The sequence below is a fragment of the Aotus nancymaae genome, unplaced genomic scaffold (assembly GCF_030222135.1).
Source record: "Aotus nancymaae isolate 86718 unplaced genomic scaffold, 86718_ANA_hifiasm-v0.15.2.pri h1tg000049l, whole genome shotgun sequence".
Taxonomy (NCBI): Eukaryota; Metazoa; Chordata; class Mammalia; order Primates; family Aotidae; genus Aotus; species Aotus nancymaae.
The window spans coordinates 19973401-19992949 of record NW_026988463.1 but is presented as its reverse complement, the minus strand read 5'-3'; the positions used below and the strand labels follow the sequence as shown (position 1 = coordinate 19992949).

The window sequence follows — 19549 nt, the reverse complement described above, 5'->3', positions numbered from 1 at the left end:
TTGGAGAACGCTCACCTATTAATTCTGTCAATCATAAAATAGAACCCCCAACATGAGCATAAAGGTACTTGATGAGACCCCTAGTGGCAAACTTCTCCCAAAAAAGGATGAGAGTCAGTGTTCAAGGTCATTTCTACCAACCTGAGTGATGGCTCTCTTTCTATTATGCAGTGAGGGCAGGAGGTGGAGCAAGTATCTCATTAGGCAGATTTCGGGCAACGGGTGAAGAGGAGATCCTGGCATCTATGATGATGAAATATAATAGTGGCAGGCTTAGACTACAAACGTTTTTTGAGCGCTATTTGCCACTGCTTCTATGCCCATTAATGAAGGCAAGCACAACTTCAGTTTATTCCAGAACAAGATATGGTATTTGTAAACATAATCATCCCCTAATGCAATGTATTTATTCAATGACTAACAAGTTTTCTGAATGTATTCGTTGAGGGAGAATGAGCCAATTGTTCATCAGATTTGAGCATTTGTATCCTCCCTAAGCTTGACTCCTCCGTGATGCCTCTTGAAGTAACCCAAACAGATGTGCTTTAGAAAGCAAGCTGAATATAAACAGCTGTTTCTGTATTTTACCCAGAATCAACAGTAAATTCCACTTGATGTAAGTCAGGCTGTAGAAAGCTAATGAAGCTTAGCTATTCAGTGGGATTTCAGTTGAAATTTGGGATTGCCACTGAATAAACGTCAGCAGCAGTGTTGTCAGTTTCTTTTTCTTTTTTTGGAGATGAAGTCTCACTCTTGTTGCCCGGGCTAGAGTGCGGTGGAATGATCTCGGCTCACTGCAACCTCTGCTTCTTGGGTTCAAGCAATTCTCCTGCTTCAGCCTCCCGAGTAGCTGGGATTACAGACATACGCCACTACGCCCAGCTAATTTTTGTATTTTTAGTAGCGACAGGTGTGTCTGCATTGTTTGCCAGGCTGGTCTCGAACTCCTGATTTCAGGTGATCTGCCCGCCTTGGCCTTGCAAAGTGCTGGGATTTCAGGCATGAGCCAGGTGTTGTCAGTTTCTATCATGGAACCTACACATATTCAGACATGCGGCAATGTGACAGACAACAGTAAATAAACCATACGTACATAATAAGCATGAAGATGTGGAATTTCCTTTTATGATCAAATCTTCCCTCCAAAGAACTTAGATTTTTTTTTTCCTTTTTTAAGTTTCAGTGGGTGTTTACCCTTAAATAACTCATCAGTTGGCCAGACACTTTTTTTCCTGTATCCTTCTTGGTCTCCTCCCTCACCCTCTTACTTAGGACTATGTTATTCTGCTACGACTGTCGTAACAAAACGCCACAGACTGGGTGCCTTCAACAACAGAAGTTTATTTTTTCACACCTTCGGAGGCTGGAAGTCCAAGATCAAGGTGTTGGCGGGGTTGGTTTCTCCTGAGGCCCCTCTCCTTGGCTTGCAGACGGCTGCCTGAGGTTCCACTGTGTCCTCACGTGGCCTCTCTGTATGCCTTCCACCTACATGTCTCTTCCTCTTTTTAGAAGGACACCAGTCCTAGGCCAGGTGCAGTAGCTCACACATGTAATCCCAGCACTCTCGGAGGCCAAGGCAGCTGAATCACCTGAGGTCCGGAGTTTGAGACCAGCCTGGCCAACCCTGTCTCTACTAAAAATACAAAAAATTAGCCAGGCATGGTGGTGCATGCCTGAAATCCCAGATACTCAGGAGGCTAAGGCATGAAAATCACTTGAACCTGGGAGGCAGAGGTTGCAGTGAGCTGAGATTGTGCCACTGCACTCCAGCCTGGGCGACAGAGCAAGGCTCCATCTCAAAAAGAAAAAAAAAAAAGAATAAAAGGCCACCAGTCCTTCGGGATTAGGGTCTTGTTCTTATGACTTCGTTTAACCTTAATCACTTCTTTAAAGGTCCTATTTCCAAATACAGTCACATTAGGAGTCAGAGCTCCAACATGTGAATTTGACACAATTCAGTCCAAACAGGTACCCTGTATTCTATTTCTTTCTTCACTTTCCCCACTACCACTCTGTCTCCATTCTCAGGCAGGAGTATTATAGACCCATTTCCATTACTTGTAAACAAGTACACATTTGTTAAAGGGTTAGATGCATTTAAGTTGGGCAACAAGCCTCAGGCCAGGGAATAGCTTTAGTCTCTAACCACTAGGCAAAGTCATAGAGCTCAGGACAGAAAAAGAGTTATAATCCCCAGGTTATACACATCAGAAAGCAAGCAGCAGGATAATGTGATGAGATTATAATTTTAAATCCAGAGATAGAAAAGTAAAGAAAGTTTCTTTCATTTTCCTGTCATGCATATGACCCTTTCTTTATTCAAAAGTATCAAAAAGATAGGCTGGGTACAGTGGTTCACGCCTGTAATCCCAGTGTTTTGGGAGGATTGCTTGAGGCCAGGAGTTTGAGACCAGTCTAAGCAACATGGCAAGACCCCACCTCTACTAAAACATACAAAATAAGCCAGGTGTGGGGGTGCACACCTGTAGTCCCAGCTACTTGGGAGGCTGAGGTGGGAGGATCACTTGAGGCCAGGAAGTCAAGAATACAGTGAACTATGATCATATCATTGCACCCCGGCCTGGGTAAGAGAGTAAGGCCCTTAACTCAAAAAAAAAAAAAAAATTATACATATGTATATAACTGAAGAGAAATGCCATTTTCTTGTTATGAAGTCTCCTCAAGTTTCTCACGGTGATTTATTTGGATGGGCATAGTCTACTTCCCAGAGAAAAGTTTGGGCCTCTCTCTCAGGTAGGCATCTCGAATGCCCTAGAATCCATTCCCAGTGATCTGGCATTGGGTAGAGAGGGAGTGCTGCCTGGAATGCGACCTGCGGGCCACAGCATCACCCCAATGCTGCCCGCCAAGGCTCTCCATCACAGGCTGGTGTCGACCAGCTGCCCAGGCTGTTGTAGCACCTGCTTTCTCTTGTTGATAGCATTCAGAACTTTCTTCCTGGGACCCAGCTGCATTTGTATGCTCTGAAGATCCTCATCAGAGCAGAGCAGCAGAGCTTCTAGATCAATCTGCTCTCTCATAAAGATAGGCAGGAATTCTTCCAGATGCTGAGACAGCAAGAACACTTCCAGGGGCGTGGCATCAACCACGTCTTCCTCCCACTCCACTTCATCCTCATCCCACGGCAGATCATCTTTGAGGCCATTTTTCTCTCCCTCTTCATCAGCTGCGTCCTCGTCAGCCGCTGCTGCTCCTTGTCTTTGAAGCAATTCACTGGGCAGTTTAAAACCCAACTCCCTCTTGCTATCTGAGATGTCTTCAGGACTTGATATCCTGTTCCTTCTAAAAACAATATTTCCTAGACCTGGACGATTGAGAATGGATTCGTGGTGCACACTGCTGTCCTCCTCTGCCGACAACTGGAGCTTCTCTTTGAAGTCCCCTGAGAAGGAGTCTTCCTCTTCCTCTCTGAACACTTCCATCACATTCCTCTGCCCACTTCTGCCTTCCTTCCCCACCTGTTCTGCTGTATCTTTGTTCTTCTTGAACTTGATCTTGAAAGTGTCTTTGATACCCTTAGATAGTGACCCGAATGTGCCAGAAGCAGAAGCATTTGAAGGGGATGACCTGGAGAAGGTGCCCTTCGAAGAAGAGAGAGTCCCAGATTCCTCCTTGCTGTAGGTACGGGCCATCTTATTTTGGTGCTTCTCCTGGAGCCTCTCACACTCTTTGATCTGCCTCCTGGCATTCTTCTGAGCCTGCTCCTTCAGCCTGGCGACCTTCTTGGGGTTCATGATGTTCTGGGCAGTGGCAGCCTTGTCCAGGAGAGCAACACATTCATTCTGCTCCCTGCTGGCAGCAGCATCCAGCGGAGTCTGTAAGTCATTATCCAGGGCAAAGATGTTGGCACCAAAGTTGACCAGGAATGAGACGCAGTAGGCATGGCCATTGGAGGCTGCAAAATGTAGAGGAGTGTTTCCCCAGATGTCACACCTATCAGGGTCCCCTCTAGAAGAGAAAATACAAAAAAAAAAAAAAAATACGTGTTGGACTCTTTTTCTCTGAACATGGGTCCAAAAAATCAAAGCAAAAATAAAGAACAAAAGGCATGTTAATGCAAACATGTTCATCCTGACCTGTCGTTGTTAGAAGACACTGGCTGCAGGTCCAGCTGGCCTACAACCATCCCATCTTGAGACCACATGACCAGAAACAGAGCCCATCTCATTTCCACCCTGTGAGTGGAAGAGAGACCATTTGTCTCTCTTGTTTTGAGATAGGTTCTCACTGTGTTACCCAGGCTGGAGTGGAACGGTGTGATCACAGCTCATTGCAGCCTTGACCTCCCAGGCTCAGGTGATTCTCCCCACTCAGCCTCCCAAGTGGCTGAGACTACAGGTGTGCACCATCACACCTAGCTAAAGTTTGGCGAGACAGGGTTTTGCCATGTTGCCCAGGCTGGTTGCAGACTCCTGGACTCAAGCCATCCACTCGCCTTGGCCTCCTAAAGTGTTGGGATTACAGGTGTAAGCCACTGCGCCTGGCTGTATCTCCTTTTTAGAAGCAAAAAAAAAAAAAAAAAAAAAAAAACTTTCTAAGAAATTCTCCAAATAACTTTCTTGTCTCATTGGCCAGCACTGGGTCACATGCCTAAAAGAAGGGAAATATAGTATTGTCTTTAACTTAGATCCATTAGCTTTTGCCCTGAAACTAGGGATAGGATTATTCAATGGCTCATCAAGGAAATAAAATCAAAATCCTATAGCATGTGCCAATTTCTGTGGTGTAAATACATTTACCATGGCAAATTTCAAGCTACCAATGTGACATCACTGGACATGGAGTTTGGAAGAGATATGCAGTAGCATACCATTATCAGTTAGTTCCACCATGTAGATATAATTGACATGAATAATCTTAAGAGCATAGGTAATAGTGAAATGTATTAAAAGTAGGAAGTGAGAGTTTTGTGTTACCTTTTTAATATAATTTGGTAAATTATAAGTTTACACAATTTTTTTTTGAGACAAAGTCTTGCTCTGTCACCTAGGCTGGAGTGCAATGGCATAATCTCAGCTCACTGCAACCTCCACCTCCCAGGTTTAAGCAATTCTTCTGCCTCAACCTCCCGAGTACCTGGGATTACAGGCACCTGCTACTGCACCCAGCTAATTTTTGTATTTTTAGTAGAGATGAGATTTCACCATGTTGGTCAGGCTTGTCTGGAACTCCTGACCTCAAGTAATCCACCTGCCTCAGCCTCCCAAAGTGCTGGGATTACAGTTGTGAGTCACCACACTCAGCCTGTAATTTTATTTTAAAGAATGGCTAAGTTCTCAGGAGCTCACGGTTACAGTAAGCTATTATGGCATCACTGTACTACAGCCTGGGCAACACAACAAGACCCTGTCTTAAAAAAAAAAAAAAAGTCTTGGCTCAGTGGCTCATGCCTGTAATCCCAGCACTGGGAGGCTGAGGTGAGAGATTTGTTTGAGGCCAGGAGTTCAAAACCAGCCTGGGAAACATAGCAAGACCTGTCTCCATTAAAAACTTTTTAAATAAAAATAAATACAAAGTAAAAAAGAATGGCTATGCTTAACTGTCAAGCTTTCTAAAATTTAGCAATAACTCCTGACAAGCTGGTTCCAGCATGCCACTGCTACCCTCCTGAGTTGAGTCACATGTGAGGAAATAAATAACTGAACCAAACTCAGACCCCATCAGCAGGAAAGAAGAAAGAAATGGATGTTGGGGAGGTAGCAAACAGTGTGTTATAAACATTATTCATGAAAAGGGTATTACGTTTCTATTTATTCCTCAACTTACTTCTGAACCTGACTGCAGGTTCATATAAGTGTGTCCTTCTACGAGAGTTTATGGTGGAATTGGGGATCCTATTAGATTAAGGTCAGAGAGCCAATGCCTGGCACAGAACAGGGACACAGTAGGTGCTTCAGTACTGGTGGAATGAATGAAAACCTACTGGAGTCCTGCCCAAGGCAGCAAACCCTCCTCTTCTATGAAGACTTGGGTTACAAACACGCACAGATGAAAAGTCGAGTAACTTTTTAAAAATTATACTTTAAGTTCTGGGGCACATGTGCAGAACATGCAGGTTACATAGGTATACACATGCCACGGTGGTTTGCTACACCCATCAACCCCTCATCTACATTAGGTATTTCTCCTAATGCTGTCCCTCCCTTAGCCCCCCATTCCCTGACAGGCCCCAGTGTGTAATGTTCCCCTCCCTGTATCCATGTGTTCTCATTGTTCAACACTCATTTATAAGTGAAAACATGTGGTGTTTGGTTTTCTGTTCTTGTGTCAGTTTGTTGAGAATGATGGTTTCCAGCTTCATCCATGTTCCTGCAAAGGACATGAACTCATCCTTTTTTATGTCTACATAGTATTCCATGGTGTATATGTGCCACATTTTCTTTATTCAGTCTATCATTGATGAACATTTGGGTTGGTTTTAAGTCTTTGCTGTTGTGAACAATGCCACAATGAATATGTGTGTGCATGTGTCTTTATAATAGAACGATTTATAATCCTTTGGGTATATACCCAGTAATGGGACTGCTGGGTCAAATGGTATTTCTATTTCTAGATCCTTGAGGAACTGCCACACTGTCTTCCACAATGGTTGAACTAATTTACACTCCCACCAACAGTGTAAAAGCGTTCCTATTTCTCCACATTCTCTCCAGCATCTGTTATCTTCTGATTGTTTGATCGCCATTCTAACTGGCATGAGATGGTATCTCAATGTAGTTTTGATTCGCATTTCTCTAATGACCAGTGATGATGAGCTTTTTTTCATACGTTTGTTGGCTGCATAAATGTCTTCTTTTGACAAGTGTCTGTTCATATCGAGTAACTCTTTTTAGCGATGGCCAGAGCCACACTCCACTGCTGAGAACTCTGATAATACAGATATTAAGGGGTCCTTCCTTTGCCCTAGACTCCAAAATCAGAATCTCATTAGACTCTGGCCAGGCTGGCCACATGGAAAGAGAACAGTGAGTCTAAGAAGTCCTTGTAACATTTCCAGGAAGTAGAGGACAGATACAGAAGGGAAGATCAACACCCTTCCAAATGACCTGTTAGTGCACCATGACCCTTCTACTAGTTCCTGGTTTCTCAAAGTTTGGTCTCCAGACCAGCAGCAGAATCATCACCTGTGAGTTTGTTAGAAGTACAGAAGAATCCCAAGTCAGACTTACTGAATCAGAATCTACACTTCAGCAAGATCCACAGTTGATTTGTAGGCTTACTACAGATTGAAAAGAACTTCACTGGTTTACATGATCCAACCAGTGTCCTATACTTTGATAAATCAGATTTGTAGTTGCTCCGCGGGAATCCCTGGCTCTTTGGTGCTTGTTAGTTACAAAGAAGCACTTTCACATTCTTTGCCATCAACCATCACAATCTCCCTCTTAGAGAAGGCATGCAAGAATCAAAATAAGACTCAGGGAGCTTAATTAAGCTCCCTGATTTGCCCAAGGGTGATAGGCAGCATGCTTTGGATCAGGCTGGTTGGTCTCCAAGTCACATGTTTCCAACACAATACATCCTAGAACAACACAGGAAAAGCCCATTTTACCGGCTACACAGCCTCAAGCTTAACTTTTCTAGGATGTGGTTTTCTCATCTGTAAATTGAAGATAATACTATTACCTATTCATAGAGTTATGTGAATTAAATAAGTTAATCTACATAAAGCATTAGAAAACTGCTTGGCACATAGTAAATATTGAATAAACCTTGCTTATTATCCATCTTCTTGCCCTCAAACATATAATCCTTAATTTCATGTATTTATTTTTCCTCATATTCAACTAGTAAATTCCTGGAGCACAATAACTCTTGTGGGTTTTTTAAATCACTTATAGGCCAGGTGAGCTGGCATCAGCACTTTGGGAGGCTGAGGCTAGCGGATCACTTGAGGTCAGGAGTTTGAGACCAGCCTGTTCAACATGGTGAAACCCCATCTCTACTAAAAATAAAAAAAAATTAGCTGGGCATGGTGGTGTGGCCCTGTAGTCCCAGCTACTTGGGAGGCTGAGGCAGGAGAATGGTTTGAACCTGGGAGGTGGAGGTTGCAGTGAGCTGAGATTGTGCCACTGCACTCCAGCCTGGGTGACAGAAAGAGACTCCATCTCAAAAAAATAAAAATAAAAATCAATCACTTATAGTCTGAATTTGACAAATATTTATGCTCTGTCTCCTTAGTTGTATAATATGCCCCAGAGGGCAAAGCCTGTGTCTCTTTCACTTTTGTGTCATCCACATGTCCCAGCAGAAGTCTTGACCCCAACCCAAAGAAGCCACCCAAGTCATGTAAGCGACTGAATGGGACCAAGTTTGTTCTTTGAACAAAGTCACAGTTAAATACATACCCCATCTAGAAAGGACAGCCACAGCTCAGCTACCTTGGATAAAAGCAGAAATGATACTGCCAGACCTCCCATTTTTTCCAATGAAGCCACAAATCCAGAATTTCATGTGAAATTTTGTGATTTTTAAGTGTTGGCTCAAATTTAAAAGAAAAATATAGTAAAGTCCAAATAAAACATATTTGTGGACCAGCTCCAGCCCATAAGCTGGCAACTGGTAACCTCCTTCTGAGCAGAGAGAACAGTGTGAGCAGAGGCACAGATGGCTGATATTACAAGGCATATTTGGGGAACCAGGAGTATAGATCAGCGTGACCAGAGTGCAGGGAGTTGAGGGTAAGGGAAAAGAGCGGAAAATGAAATTGAATCTAAGGAAAGCAAATATTAAGTAACACAGTTTTGCTGGGAAGCCACTTTCCAGAAGGTTCTGGTCAGTCAGCCTGATTTGATTGTTAGGGATGAAAGGAGACCCTTCAACCTTGGCACAGACCCGCATCTTAAGGGACTGCAGTGCCTCACTCCCAAACATGTGGTTTCACTTTTTATTTTAAATAAACAGTAGAGGCAAAAGACTCCTTAAGTATCCTAGACATCAAAGAGGGATTGTAAAACACGATGTTACTAAGACATCGTTACTTAAGATGTTACTATAAACAGAAACAGAAACACTGATTAAAGATGCCTGAAGTTATCCTTGAATTGGATAAGTTGAAAACAAAATTATTGAGACGAATGAGCTGCAGTAGGAATGCAGAAGGGTGCTAAGATGTCTGGGATAAATGTAGATGTTTAAGTCCATAGAGTGATGGAATTTTCCCATTTCATTGACTTTTTTTTTTTTTTTTAATTTTGCTTTAAGTTCTAGGATACAGGTGCAGAATGTGCAGGTTTGTAACATAGGTATACACGTGCCATGGTGGTTTGCTGCACCTGTCAACCTATCATCTAGGTTTTAAGCCCTTCATGCATTAGGTATTTGTCCTAATACTTTTCCTCCCTTTGCCCCCAACTCCCTGACAGGCCCCGGTGTGTGATGTTCTCCTTCCTGTGTCCATGTGTTCTCCTTGTTCAACTCCCACTTTTGAGTGAGAACATGCAGTGTTTGGTTGTTTGGTTTTCTGTTACCGTGTTAGTATGCTGAGAATGACGGCTTCCAGCTTCATCCATGGCCCTGCAAAGGACATGATCTCATTCTTTTTTTATGGCTGCACCCATTTCACTGAATCTTAAGTGATGCCTTCAAGACAGAAGGAAGAACAGTAAACCTGAGGTGACCCCAAAGGTGGGTCTTGTTTTGAGAAAATTTCAAATGCAAAATTCCAGATGACACCATCAGTAAGACAATTTGTGGGTTTTCCTAGTGGCTTTAAGCGATTTCAGCTTGCAAAACTTCTATTTGCAGACACATTTCCAAATTGAGGTATGATTTAAATGAAAACATTTTCTACAGACAAGTTGCATGGAGTCCTTCTAAACTCCATACTCATCACTGTTCACAATTCTTGATAGAAACATTGCATATACCTGCCCAGGTCACAAACTGGTCTCCCTTGTTTGATAATCTGAGTTCAACATTGATGCTCTGTAGTTTTCTTGAGCTAAGCTCAGTCTAGTGTTGGTTTTTCTATTCCCCCTTTTCCCCAAAACAGAAACTTACCAAAGGGATTTTAAAATAATCCATTTTTCCCTTGGTTTTTGGTAGATGAGTGCATTTGGGTAATAATTTTTAAAGCTGGCTTAGCACTATTGTCACTAAGTAGGCAATTTGCTTAAATTACTCTGAGCATCTGTTCCATTCCAATTTCTCCTCCTGAAGTTGATTTTTTATGACGTTCCAAGAAAACAACTATTCTTTCAAAAATGTTTTTCTGCATAAAAAGAAATATCTGGACTCACTAATAATCAAAGAAATGCAAATTAAAACAATACTCTGCCATTTGCCAATCAGATAGGCAACGATTAAAAAGAATAGTAATACTTGGTTTTGGCAGGAGTATGGGGAAAGAAATACTGCTGGAAGAAGCAGAAAGTGTTTCAAATTTCCTGGCACAATACATACAAAAAGCTTTTAAAATGAGGCATCTTTTTGAAGCTACAATTCTACCTTTAGGAATCTGTTCTAAGGAAAGAAATATCAGACCTTTGTGCAAAGATGAATGAACAAGAATGTTCCTCCCAACCTTACTTATAACAGGAAAAAGACTGGATTCAAATTAAGCATCATGAATAGTCGACTGATTAAATATATTATGGCATCAACCTGTGTCCATTAGTGGAAGAATGGATAAATAAAATGTAGTGGCTCCACACAATGGAATACTATCCAGTCTTAAGAAACAAAGAAATCCTGCCATTTTCAGCAACATGGATGAGGCTGGAGGATAGTATGTTAAGTGAAAAAAGGCACAGAAAGAAGAATACCACACGTTGTCACTTATATGTGGAATCTAAAAAAGTCTAGAAGCAGAAAGCAGAATGGTGATAACTAGGGAGAATGGTGATAACCTGTCATTCTAGGCTGGAATTGTGCCACTGCATTCTAGCCTGGGTAACAGAGAAAGACTCCATCTTAAAAAATAAATAAATAAATAAATTGCTTGAACCGGGACCCAGGAGCAGAGGTTGCAGTGAGCCAAGATCACGCCACTGCACTCCAGCCTGGGCTACAGAGCAAGACTCCATCTCAAAAAAAAAAAAAAAAAAAAAAAAAAAAAAAATTCAGATCAGCCTGGCCAACATGGTGAAACCCCGTCTCTACTAAAATTATAAAAATTAGCCGGGTATGGTGGCAGGTATCTGTATTCCCAGCTATTCAGGAGGTTGAGGCAGGAGAATTACTTGAACCCAAGAGGTTACAGTGAGCCAAGATCCTGCCATTCCACTCCAGGCTGGGTGACAAGAGAGAGACTTCATCTCAATTAAAAAAAAAAAAAAAAAAAAAAAAAAAAAGAAGAAGAAGAAGAAGAAGAATCTGGGGAAAAATGTCTAGTTTCTGTTTTAAAAAATGAAACCAAGAAATTTCATACACTTTAAAGTAAAATGAATTTTTTTTGTAATTGGGCCATTATGCTTCCTAGTGCAGAAAAATGCATGTGATGATTGCTTTCCATCTTTAAATTTTAAAAAGACAGAAAGGAAAATAGTTTTCTAACAAAGCCAGAGTTTTTATATTAATGGTTGCTATAGGATTTGTTGTCTCTCAGGTAATGACAGATTAAACTCTGAAATCATCAGACTGGAATGAACTTCAGTAGTTGATTAGCTTCTAAATTCAATTTTTTATTTTCTTTTTTTTAAATTTCAGGTTTGGGGAGTTACATGTGCAGGTTTGTTATATAGGTAAACTGGTGTCATGAGGTTTTGTGGTGCAGATTATTTTGTCACCCAGGCACTAAGCCAATGTGTTCTCATCATTTAGCTCCCACTTATAAGTGAGATTATGTGGTATTTGGTTTTCTGTTCCTGCGTTAGTTTTCTAAGAATAATGACTTCCATCTCCATCCATGTTCCAACATAAGATGTGATCTCATTCTTTTTCAACTGCATACAATTCCATGGTGTGTATGTACCACATTTTCTTTATTCAATCTGTCACTGATGGACATTTAGGCTGATTCCATGTCTTTGCTATTGTGAATAGTGCTGCAATGAACTAATGCACATTCGCATGTGTGTGTGGGTGTTTTTTTTTTTTTTTTTTTTTTTTTTTGAGATGGAGTTTCACTCTGTTGCCCAGGCTGGAGTGCGGTGGCACGATCTTGGCTCACTGCAACTTACTTGTGGGTTCAAGCAATTCTCGTGCCTCAGCCTCCTGAGTAGCTGGAATTACAGGTGTGTACCACCATGCCCAGTTAAGTTTTTGCATTTTTCTTTTAGTAGAGATGAAGTTTCAATATGTTGATCAGGCTCGTCTTGAACTCCTGACCTCAAATGATTCACCTGCCTCAGCATCCCCAAGTGTTGGAATTACAGGCATGAACCATGCATGTGTCCTTATAGTAGAATGATTTATATTCCTTTGGGTATATACCCAGTAATGAGATTGCTGGCTCGAAGGGTAGTTCTGATTTTAGCTCGTGAAGGAATTGCCGCACTGCTTTCCACAATGGTTGAACAAATTTACACTCCTACCAACAGTGTATAAGCGTTCCCTTTTCTCCTCAACCTCACCAACATCTGTTATTTTTTGATGTTATAATAGCTATTCTGACTGGTGTGAGATGGTAATTTTCTTCCCTTTTCAGTTTCCTTAAATCTAACTGGAAATTTGACCTCACACTGGTTCCAAGGATTGGCTATGGTCTAAAAAGGAGGTCACCTATGAAAATCCTCAGAAGTTTTTTTTTTTTTTTTTTTTTTTTTTTGGCCTACATCAGGCCTATTCAACACAGCAGATCTCAGATACTTTTGAGGGCGAGAAAACAGATCTGAGGTATACTACAACCTGTGAGAAGACCGGAGTTCAGAAGGAAGGACCAGGAAAAGCAAGATTAAAAGAATATTTGCACCCATAGCCAGTGTTTAATAAATATTAATATAAGCCAACAGGAAGCTGGATATTTATATTATATTGAAAGAAATTATGTTACCATGTCAAATTAGTGGAGAAAAAGATAGATTACAACAACTAATTGTATTGGAACAAATGAGTAGCCGCTTGGAGAATACAGAGTTAGATCATAATTTCAGATCTTTTTTTTTTTTCTTTTTTTTGAGATGGAGTTTCACTCTTGTTACCCAGGCTGGAGTGCAATGGCAGGATCTCGGCTCGCCACAACCTCCACCTCCTGGGTTCAAGCAATTCTCCTGCCTCAGCCTCCCAAGTAGCTGGGACTACAGGCGTGTGCTACCATGCCCAGCTAATTTTTTTGTATTTTTAGTAGAGACAGGGTTTCACCATGTTGACCAGTATGGTCTCAATCTCTTGACCTCGTGATCCACCCGCCTCAGCCTCCCAAAGTGCTGGGATTATAGGTGTGAATAATTTCAGATCTTAAACAAATTATATATAAAGTTTTTAAAATAAAAAAGGAAACTTAAAAAAAGTGCTAAATTATCAGTCACTATTGAAGCATGGCCTCAAAGTTAGAATCACACAACAAAGATTGAAGACTTATATATACTTAAATATATATAATGTTTACATTTATATTTAAAATACCTGTTGTCAAAAATAGAAATTGTGTATTGTAAAATAGTTGTAACCTATATGACAAAGAGTTGATATTGTTAACTTTAAAAAGCATTTTTAAAAATCAAAGAAATGTTGAAACCCCAATATAAAAGTGGAATAAGGTTATAAACACGCAGTTCACAGGAGTGGCATTCAAATGTCCAATTCAAGTATAAAAAGAATTTTCAACCTCATCAGTAACCAAAGAAAAGAACATTAAAGCCACACTGATATAGCATTTTGTTTTTGTTTTGTTTTGTTTGAGACAGAGTCTAGCTCTGTTGCCCAGGCTGGAGTGCGGTGGCCTGATCTCGGCTCACTGCAACCTCTGCCACCTGGGTTCAAGGGATTCAGGAGCAATTTGTGCCTTAGCCTCCTGAGTAGCTGGGATTACAGGCGTGTACCACCACAGCATGCTAATTTTGGATTTTTAGTAAAGATGAGGTTTCGCCATGTTAGCCAGGCTGGTCTTGAACTCTTAGTTTTAAGTGATCCCCTGGCCTTGGCTTCCCAACATGCTGGGATTACAGGCATGAGCCACTGCACCCAGCCTGATCTATCATTTTGGATCCATCATATTGGCCAAAATGGGTACTCGCTTTCTGAAGGACATGTCTATTTATACACACAAAAAGTCTTTCAATTGCACACATGCTACTATGGTTTGAATGTCTGCGTCCCCTCCAGAATTCATGTTGAAACTTAATCCTCAGTGTAACAGTGTTAAGCAGTGTGGCCTTTAGGAGGTGATTGAGTCATGAGGACTCTGCCCTCATGAATGGGGTTAGGCACCTTTATAAAAGGTCTTGACACAGGGAATTTGCCTTTTTTTTGCCCCTTCCTTCCCTTCCTCCATGTGAGGACACAGCCAGAGGATCCAATAACAAGGCACTATCTTGGAAGCGGAGACAGGGCTCTCACCAGACACCAGTCCTGCTGGTGCCTTGATCTTGGAAGTCCCAGCTGCCAGAACTGTAAGAAACAAATTTCTGGCTTTTATAAATTACCTAGTCTAAGGTATTCTCTTATAGCAGTACAAACGGACTAACACAAATGCCAATTGATCCAGAAATTTCACTTTGGAGAATTTATTCTCAAGAAAATGTGGCCGCACCCAATGGCTCACCCCTGTAATCCCAGCACTTTGGAAGGCCGAGGCGGGCAGATCACCTGAGGTCATGAGTTCGAGACTAGCCTGGCCAACATGGTGAAACCCCATCTCTACTAAAAATACAAAAATTAGCTAGGTGTGGTGGTGCATGCCTGTAGTCCCAGCTACTCAAGAGGCTAAGGCAGGAGAATTGCTTGAACCCGGGAGGTGGAGGTTGCAATGAACCGAGATCGTGCCACCACACTCCAGCCTAAGTGACAGCAAGACTCCATCTCAAAAAAAAAGAAAGAGAAAATGTCAGCTGGGCGCAGAGGTGCACGCCTGTAATCCCAGCACTTTGGGAAACTGAGGCAGGTGCATCACCTGAGGTCAGGGGTTGGCCACCAGCCTAACATGGTGAAACGCCTGTCACTACTAAATACCAAAAAAAAAAAAAAAAAAAAAAAGCCTGAGTGTGGTAGCACATGCCTGTAATCCAAGCTACTTGGGAGGCTGAGACAGGAGGTGGAGGTTGCAGTAAGCCAAGATCGCGCCATTGCACTCCAGCCTGGGCAACAAGAGCAAAATTGCACCTCAAAAAAAAAGAAAAAAGAAAGAAAGAAAGAAAGAAAAGAAAATATCAGCAAAGATACATGTACAGGGATAGTCATCATAGCATTATTCAAACTAGGGAAAACAAACTGTGTGTTCAAGAGAGGTGCTGGCTAAGAAATGTATTTGTTGACTAGAGTCCTACAAAGTCCCTGAAATTTATAGAAGAATATTGACATGTGTTCATACACACTGTGTTTTATATAGAGACAACTATATAAATCCTAGTAGCATGGCATTATAGGACATTTTTTCTTCATGTTTTGTGTGCATATGTGTGGTTTAATTTTCTGGGTTCGGTTCATGATACTTTTGTAATTAAAGACTAGCAGAATAAGGCTGAGTGCTGATCTATAATCTCAATACTTTGGGAGGCTAAGGTAGGAGGATTATTTGAGCTCAGGACTTTGAGACCAGCCTGGGCAACAAAGCAAGACCTTGTCTCTAGTAAAAATTAAAAATAAAAGATCAGCAGAACACTTACTGTGACAGAATATTTCAGGCTTTCAAAGAAGAGAGAGAGAACACCTAACCATTACTATTCAAAATGGTCCTCAAATGGAACAAGAGTTCTCTGCTGATGGAGAAGACCCCCAAACCCTCTTCTAGGAGGACAAACTCACTGATTGATATGGTTTGGATCTGTGAGATCTGGTGGAGAACAAATCTCAAATCAAATTATAATCCCCCATGTTGGAGGTAGGGACTGGTGAGAGGTGGTTGGATCATGATGGCGAATTTCTCATGAATGGTTTAGGACTGGAATCCCCCTTGGTACTGTCCTCATGATAGTGAGTTCTCATCAGATCTGTTTTCTAGCACCTCCCTGCCTCGCTCTCTAGCTCTTGCTCCTGCCATGTGAGATATGCCTTTTCCTTCTGCCATGATTAGAAGCTTCCTGAAGCCTCCCCAAAAGTAGAAGCCACTATGCTTCCTGTGCAGCCTGCAGAACTATGAGCCAATTAAACCTCTTTTCTTTATAAATTACCTAGGCGTAGGTATTTCCTTAGAGCAGTGCAAGAATAGATTAATACATTGATTTTAAAGTAACTTACATCTTGCAGTTTGTGGAAGGAGGTAAACTTTCAGTAGATGGAGAAAGTTGGGGAACCCTAGGCAGAGCAGGAGAAGAGGTGAGATGACTGGAGAAGGCTGGCTGATGGGGATCGATTTGTCTGAGAAAAGGAAGTCTTAAATCAGACAACAGAGACGGGAAGATCTGCTTCACTCACTTCCTCATTCGATCTTACACTCAGGAATTCTCCCAATCCTGGGTTCTTCTGACTCTTCCTAAATGTCCCCTATTTTAATAAAGAGTGTCAACATCCAAATCCTGGGTTCTTAACCCTCCTTTTCCTTCATCTGCCCACATCCAGTCAATCATGATTGATTCTACATCCAAACTGCCACTCAAAGCCAACCGCATTTTCCCATTCCCACTGTCACTATCCTAGTCCAACTCATCTTGACCATGAAAACAGCCCCAAACCTTCTCTCCGACTGTTACCCGTCTACCAGAGTGAGTTTTGTAAACACAAATCTACTCTGGTGGCTTCCCTGCATAAACCCAAGACATGGCTTCCTTGTCCCTTAGGATAAAGTCTTTACCAGAGTTGACAAGGCTCTCTGTGATCTGGTCTTATCTCTTGGGGACTTGCCCTGTCCCCACTCCTACTTGAGCCACGTCCAGCCATATTCAGCTTCTCTACTTCTCAGAATGTAGTGTTCTGTCTTAGGAAAAACACTCTTTCATCTGGTCAACTTGTTCTCATTTTCCTAATCCCAGCTTAAATGCTTTTCCCTTAGGGAAGTCTTCCCTCACCCCTGAGATTGGGATAGATACCTACGTTATTTAGTGCCCTCTATTTCCCCTTTTGTAACAAACATCACAGATAAGCCAGGCACAGTGGCTCACATGTGTAATCCCAGCATTTTTGGAGGCCAAGGCTGTCAGATCGCTTGAGCTCATAAGTTCAAGACCATCCTGGGCAACACGGCAAAACCCCATCACTACAAAAAATACAAAAATTGCTGGGCATGGTGGTGCACACCTCTAGTCCCAGCTACTCAGGAGGATCAGGTGGGAGGATCACTTGAGCCTGGGGCTCAAGGCTGTAATGAGCTATGATCACAACATTGCACTCCAGCCTGGGTGATAGAGTGAGACCCTGTCTCAAAGCAAACACACACACACACGCGCGCGTGCACACACACCCCATAGATGTCTTGTCTTCCCCTCCCAAATCTGATCACCATGACAGGGATTGTGGCTGTCTTTTTGATCACAGTGTGCCAGTGGCTAGCAAAATGGCTGGCGCATAACAGATACTGAATAATAAATGGGTATTGAATTGGATTCATTCAGCTCCTTTATTTACATTGTCCTTTTTTCTTCCCTTACTCTTCTTGAGTCACAGTTGCCAGCACAATATAGCCCTCTGACAACAGGCAGAACAAGCAGAAGAGCTAGCTAACTTCATTAAAATCTGGGCAAAGAGATGTGTGTGTGTGTGTGTGTGTGTGTGTGTGTGTGTGTGTGTGTGTGTGTCTCCACTGGCCAAAGAAGTAACAGAGTCAAGGTAGGCTAAAGATTCCTTGTAGAGCCAGCAACTCCTTTCAAAAGAGTAAGACTCTGTGTCAAAAACAAAAAATAAAAAAACAAATCATGTGCTTGTACTGGGATTGAAGGTTAATAAAAGACTGGAATTTTAATGGCATAGATGAAAAAATAAACTAAAAACATGTCATTTGTTCCAACCAAATTTGACAACTTAAAACCAAGTAAAACAGCAGCCTCTTTTAAAAGAATAAACTATATAAATTTCATGAAAACCATTTTTAAAGGCATAGAATTAAAATATCTCCCCTCTTCTCCACGCAGATAATGCCTTACAGTTCAGAATCTCTCCTCTAATTGTGACTAAGGGATGAGCCACTCCCATAGTGCCAGTCCTCAGTGAGAAAAGAGAGCCTCTCTAGGTATAGTTTTCTCCCTTTCTCTAAAAAGCCTATCATTTAGACAATCTAGAAGGAGGATGAAGTATTTGTACTGACATCCCTGCCTCTTGCTGCTGCTGCAAAAAGCTACCATGAACACTGTTTCCAACTGAAACCATTGGGTTGAACTTACCCTCTACTGCAGATTATCTCTAGGGCTTCCAAGTTCCCATGGTAGGCTGCTAAGAGAGCGGGAGTCATGCCATCTTCATCCGAAAGATTTAGATCTCGCTTGGTAGCCTCTTTTAGAAGTTCCAGGTAACTATCACTAGCAGCTTGGTGGTAACGAGTAGACATTTTTTCTGCTCACCAGAACTTGGTCAGATATCTCTCCAGGCAGAGCAGGGTGTTGGCAGAGCAACCTTCCTATAGAGCTAGTTAATCAGTGACAAGGAAGAGTGTCACCGGGGCAAAGCTCATTCCAGCTCCCTTTCATGGAAGGCAACAAGGTTTGAGGCACTGAACTTGGACCTTTTCTCTCTGGAATGGCCATGACATTGACTACTGAAGACTGCTGTATTCATCTTGAGTGTTTTGAGGTACATTTAATTTTTCTATGTCCATTAGTTTCTTGAGTGTAATACTGGTCATCTAGGCACAGAACATAAGAAATTTCTTTTAAAAATGCAGAGCTAGTCTAGTTCACTGTTTTTATTTCCAAAAATAACAGCTTTATTGAGGTATAATACCACTAAATTTACCCGTTTTATGTATACAATTCAATTCAATGATTTTTAGGACATTTATAGAGTTGCATACCCATTATCATAATTTCCATCAACCCTCAAAGATCCCTCATGCCATCTGCAGTCAATCCCATTTCCACTCCCAACCCCAGGAAACCACTGGTTTGCTTTCTGTCTCTATAAGTTCGTGGGTTGGTTTGTTTGTTTTTTAGACAGAGTCTTGCTCTGTCGCCAGGCTGGAGTGCAGTAGTGTGATCTCAGCTCACTGCAACCTCCACCTCCCAGGTTCAAGCGATTCTCCTGCCTCAGCCTCCCGAGTAGCTGGGACTACAGACGCGCATGGCCACAACCAGCTAATTTTTTTATTTTTAGTAGAGACAGGGTTTTACCATGTTGGCCAGCATGGTCTTGATCTCTTGACCTCGTGATCTGCCCACCTCGGCCTCCCAAAGTGCTGGGATTACAGGCATGAGCCACCGTGCCTGCCTATAAATTTGTTTTTTATAGGCATTTCAGATAAATGAAATCCTACAATATATAGCCTTCATTGTATAGCTTTTTTCAATTCATACTTTTTTCAGTGTTGTTCATGTGTAGCATGTAACAGTAGCTCCTTTCTTTTTAC

At 41.8% G+C, this 19549-nt stretch overlaps 1 protein-coding gene across 1 annotated transcript; it reads right to left on the bottom strand.

The window, feature by feature from the left end:
- Positions 1-1321: 1321 nt before the first annotated feature.
- ANKS4B (ankyrin repeat and sterile alpha motif domain containing 4B) lies at positions 1322-18886 on the bottom strand. The gene is made up of 2 exons (XM_012464704.2): positions 18372-18886; positions 1322-3969 (listed from the first exon to the last, which is right to left on the bottom strand). Exons 1-2 carry the CDS (start codon positions 18533-18535, stop codon positions 2880-2882), a joined length of 1254 nt encoding a protein of 417 aa, XP_012320127.2. The 5' UTR covers positions 18536-18886; the 3' UTR covers positions 1322-2879.
- Between the last annotated feature and the right edge of the window lie 663 nt (positions 18887-19549).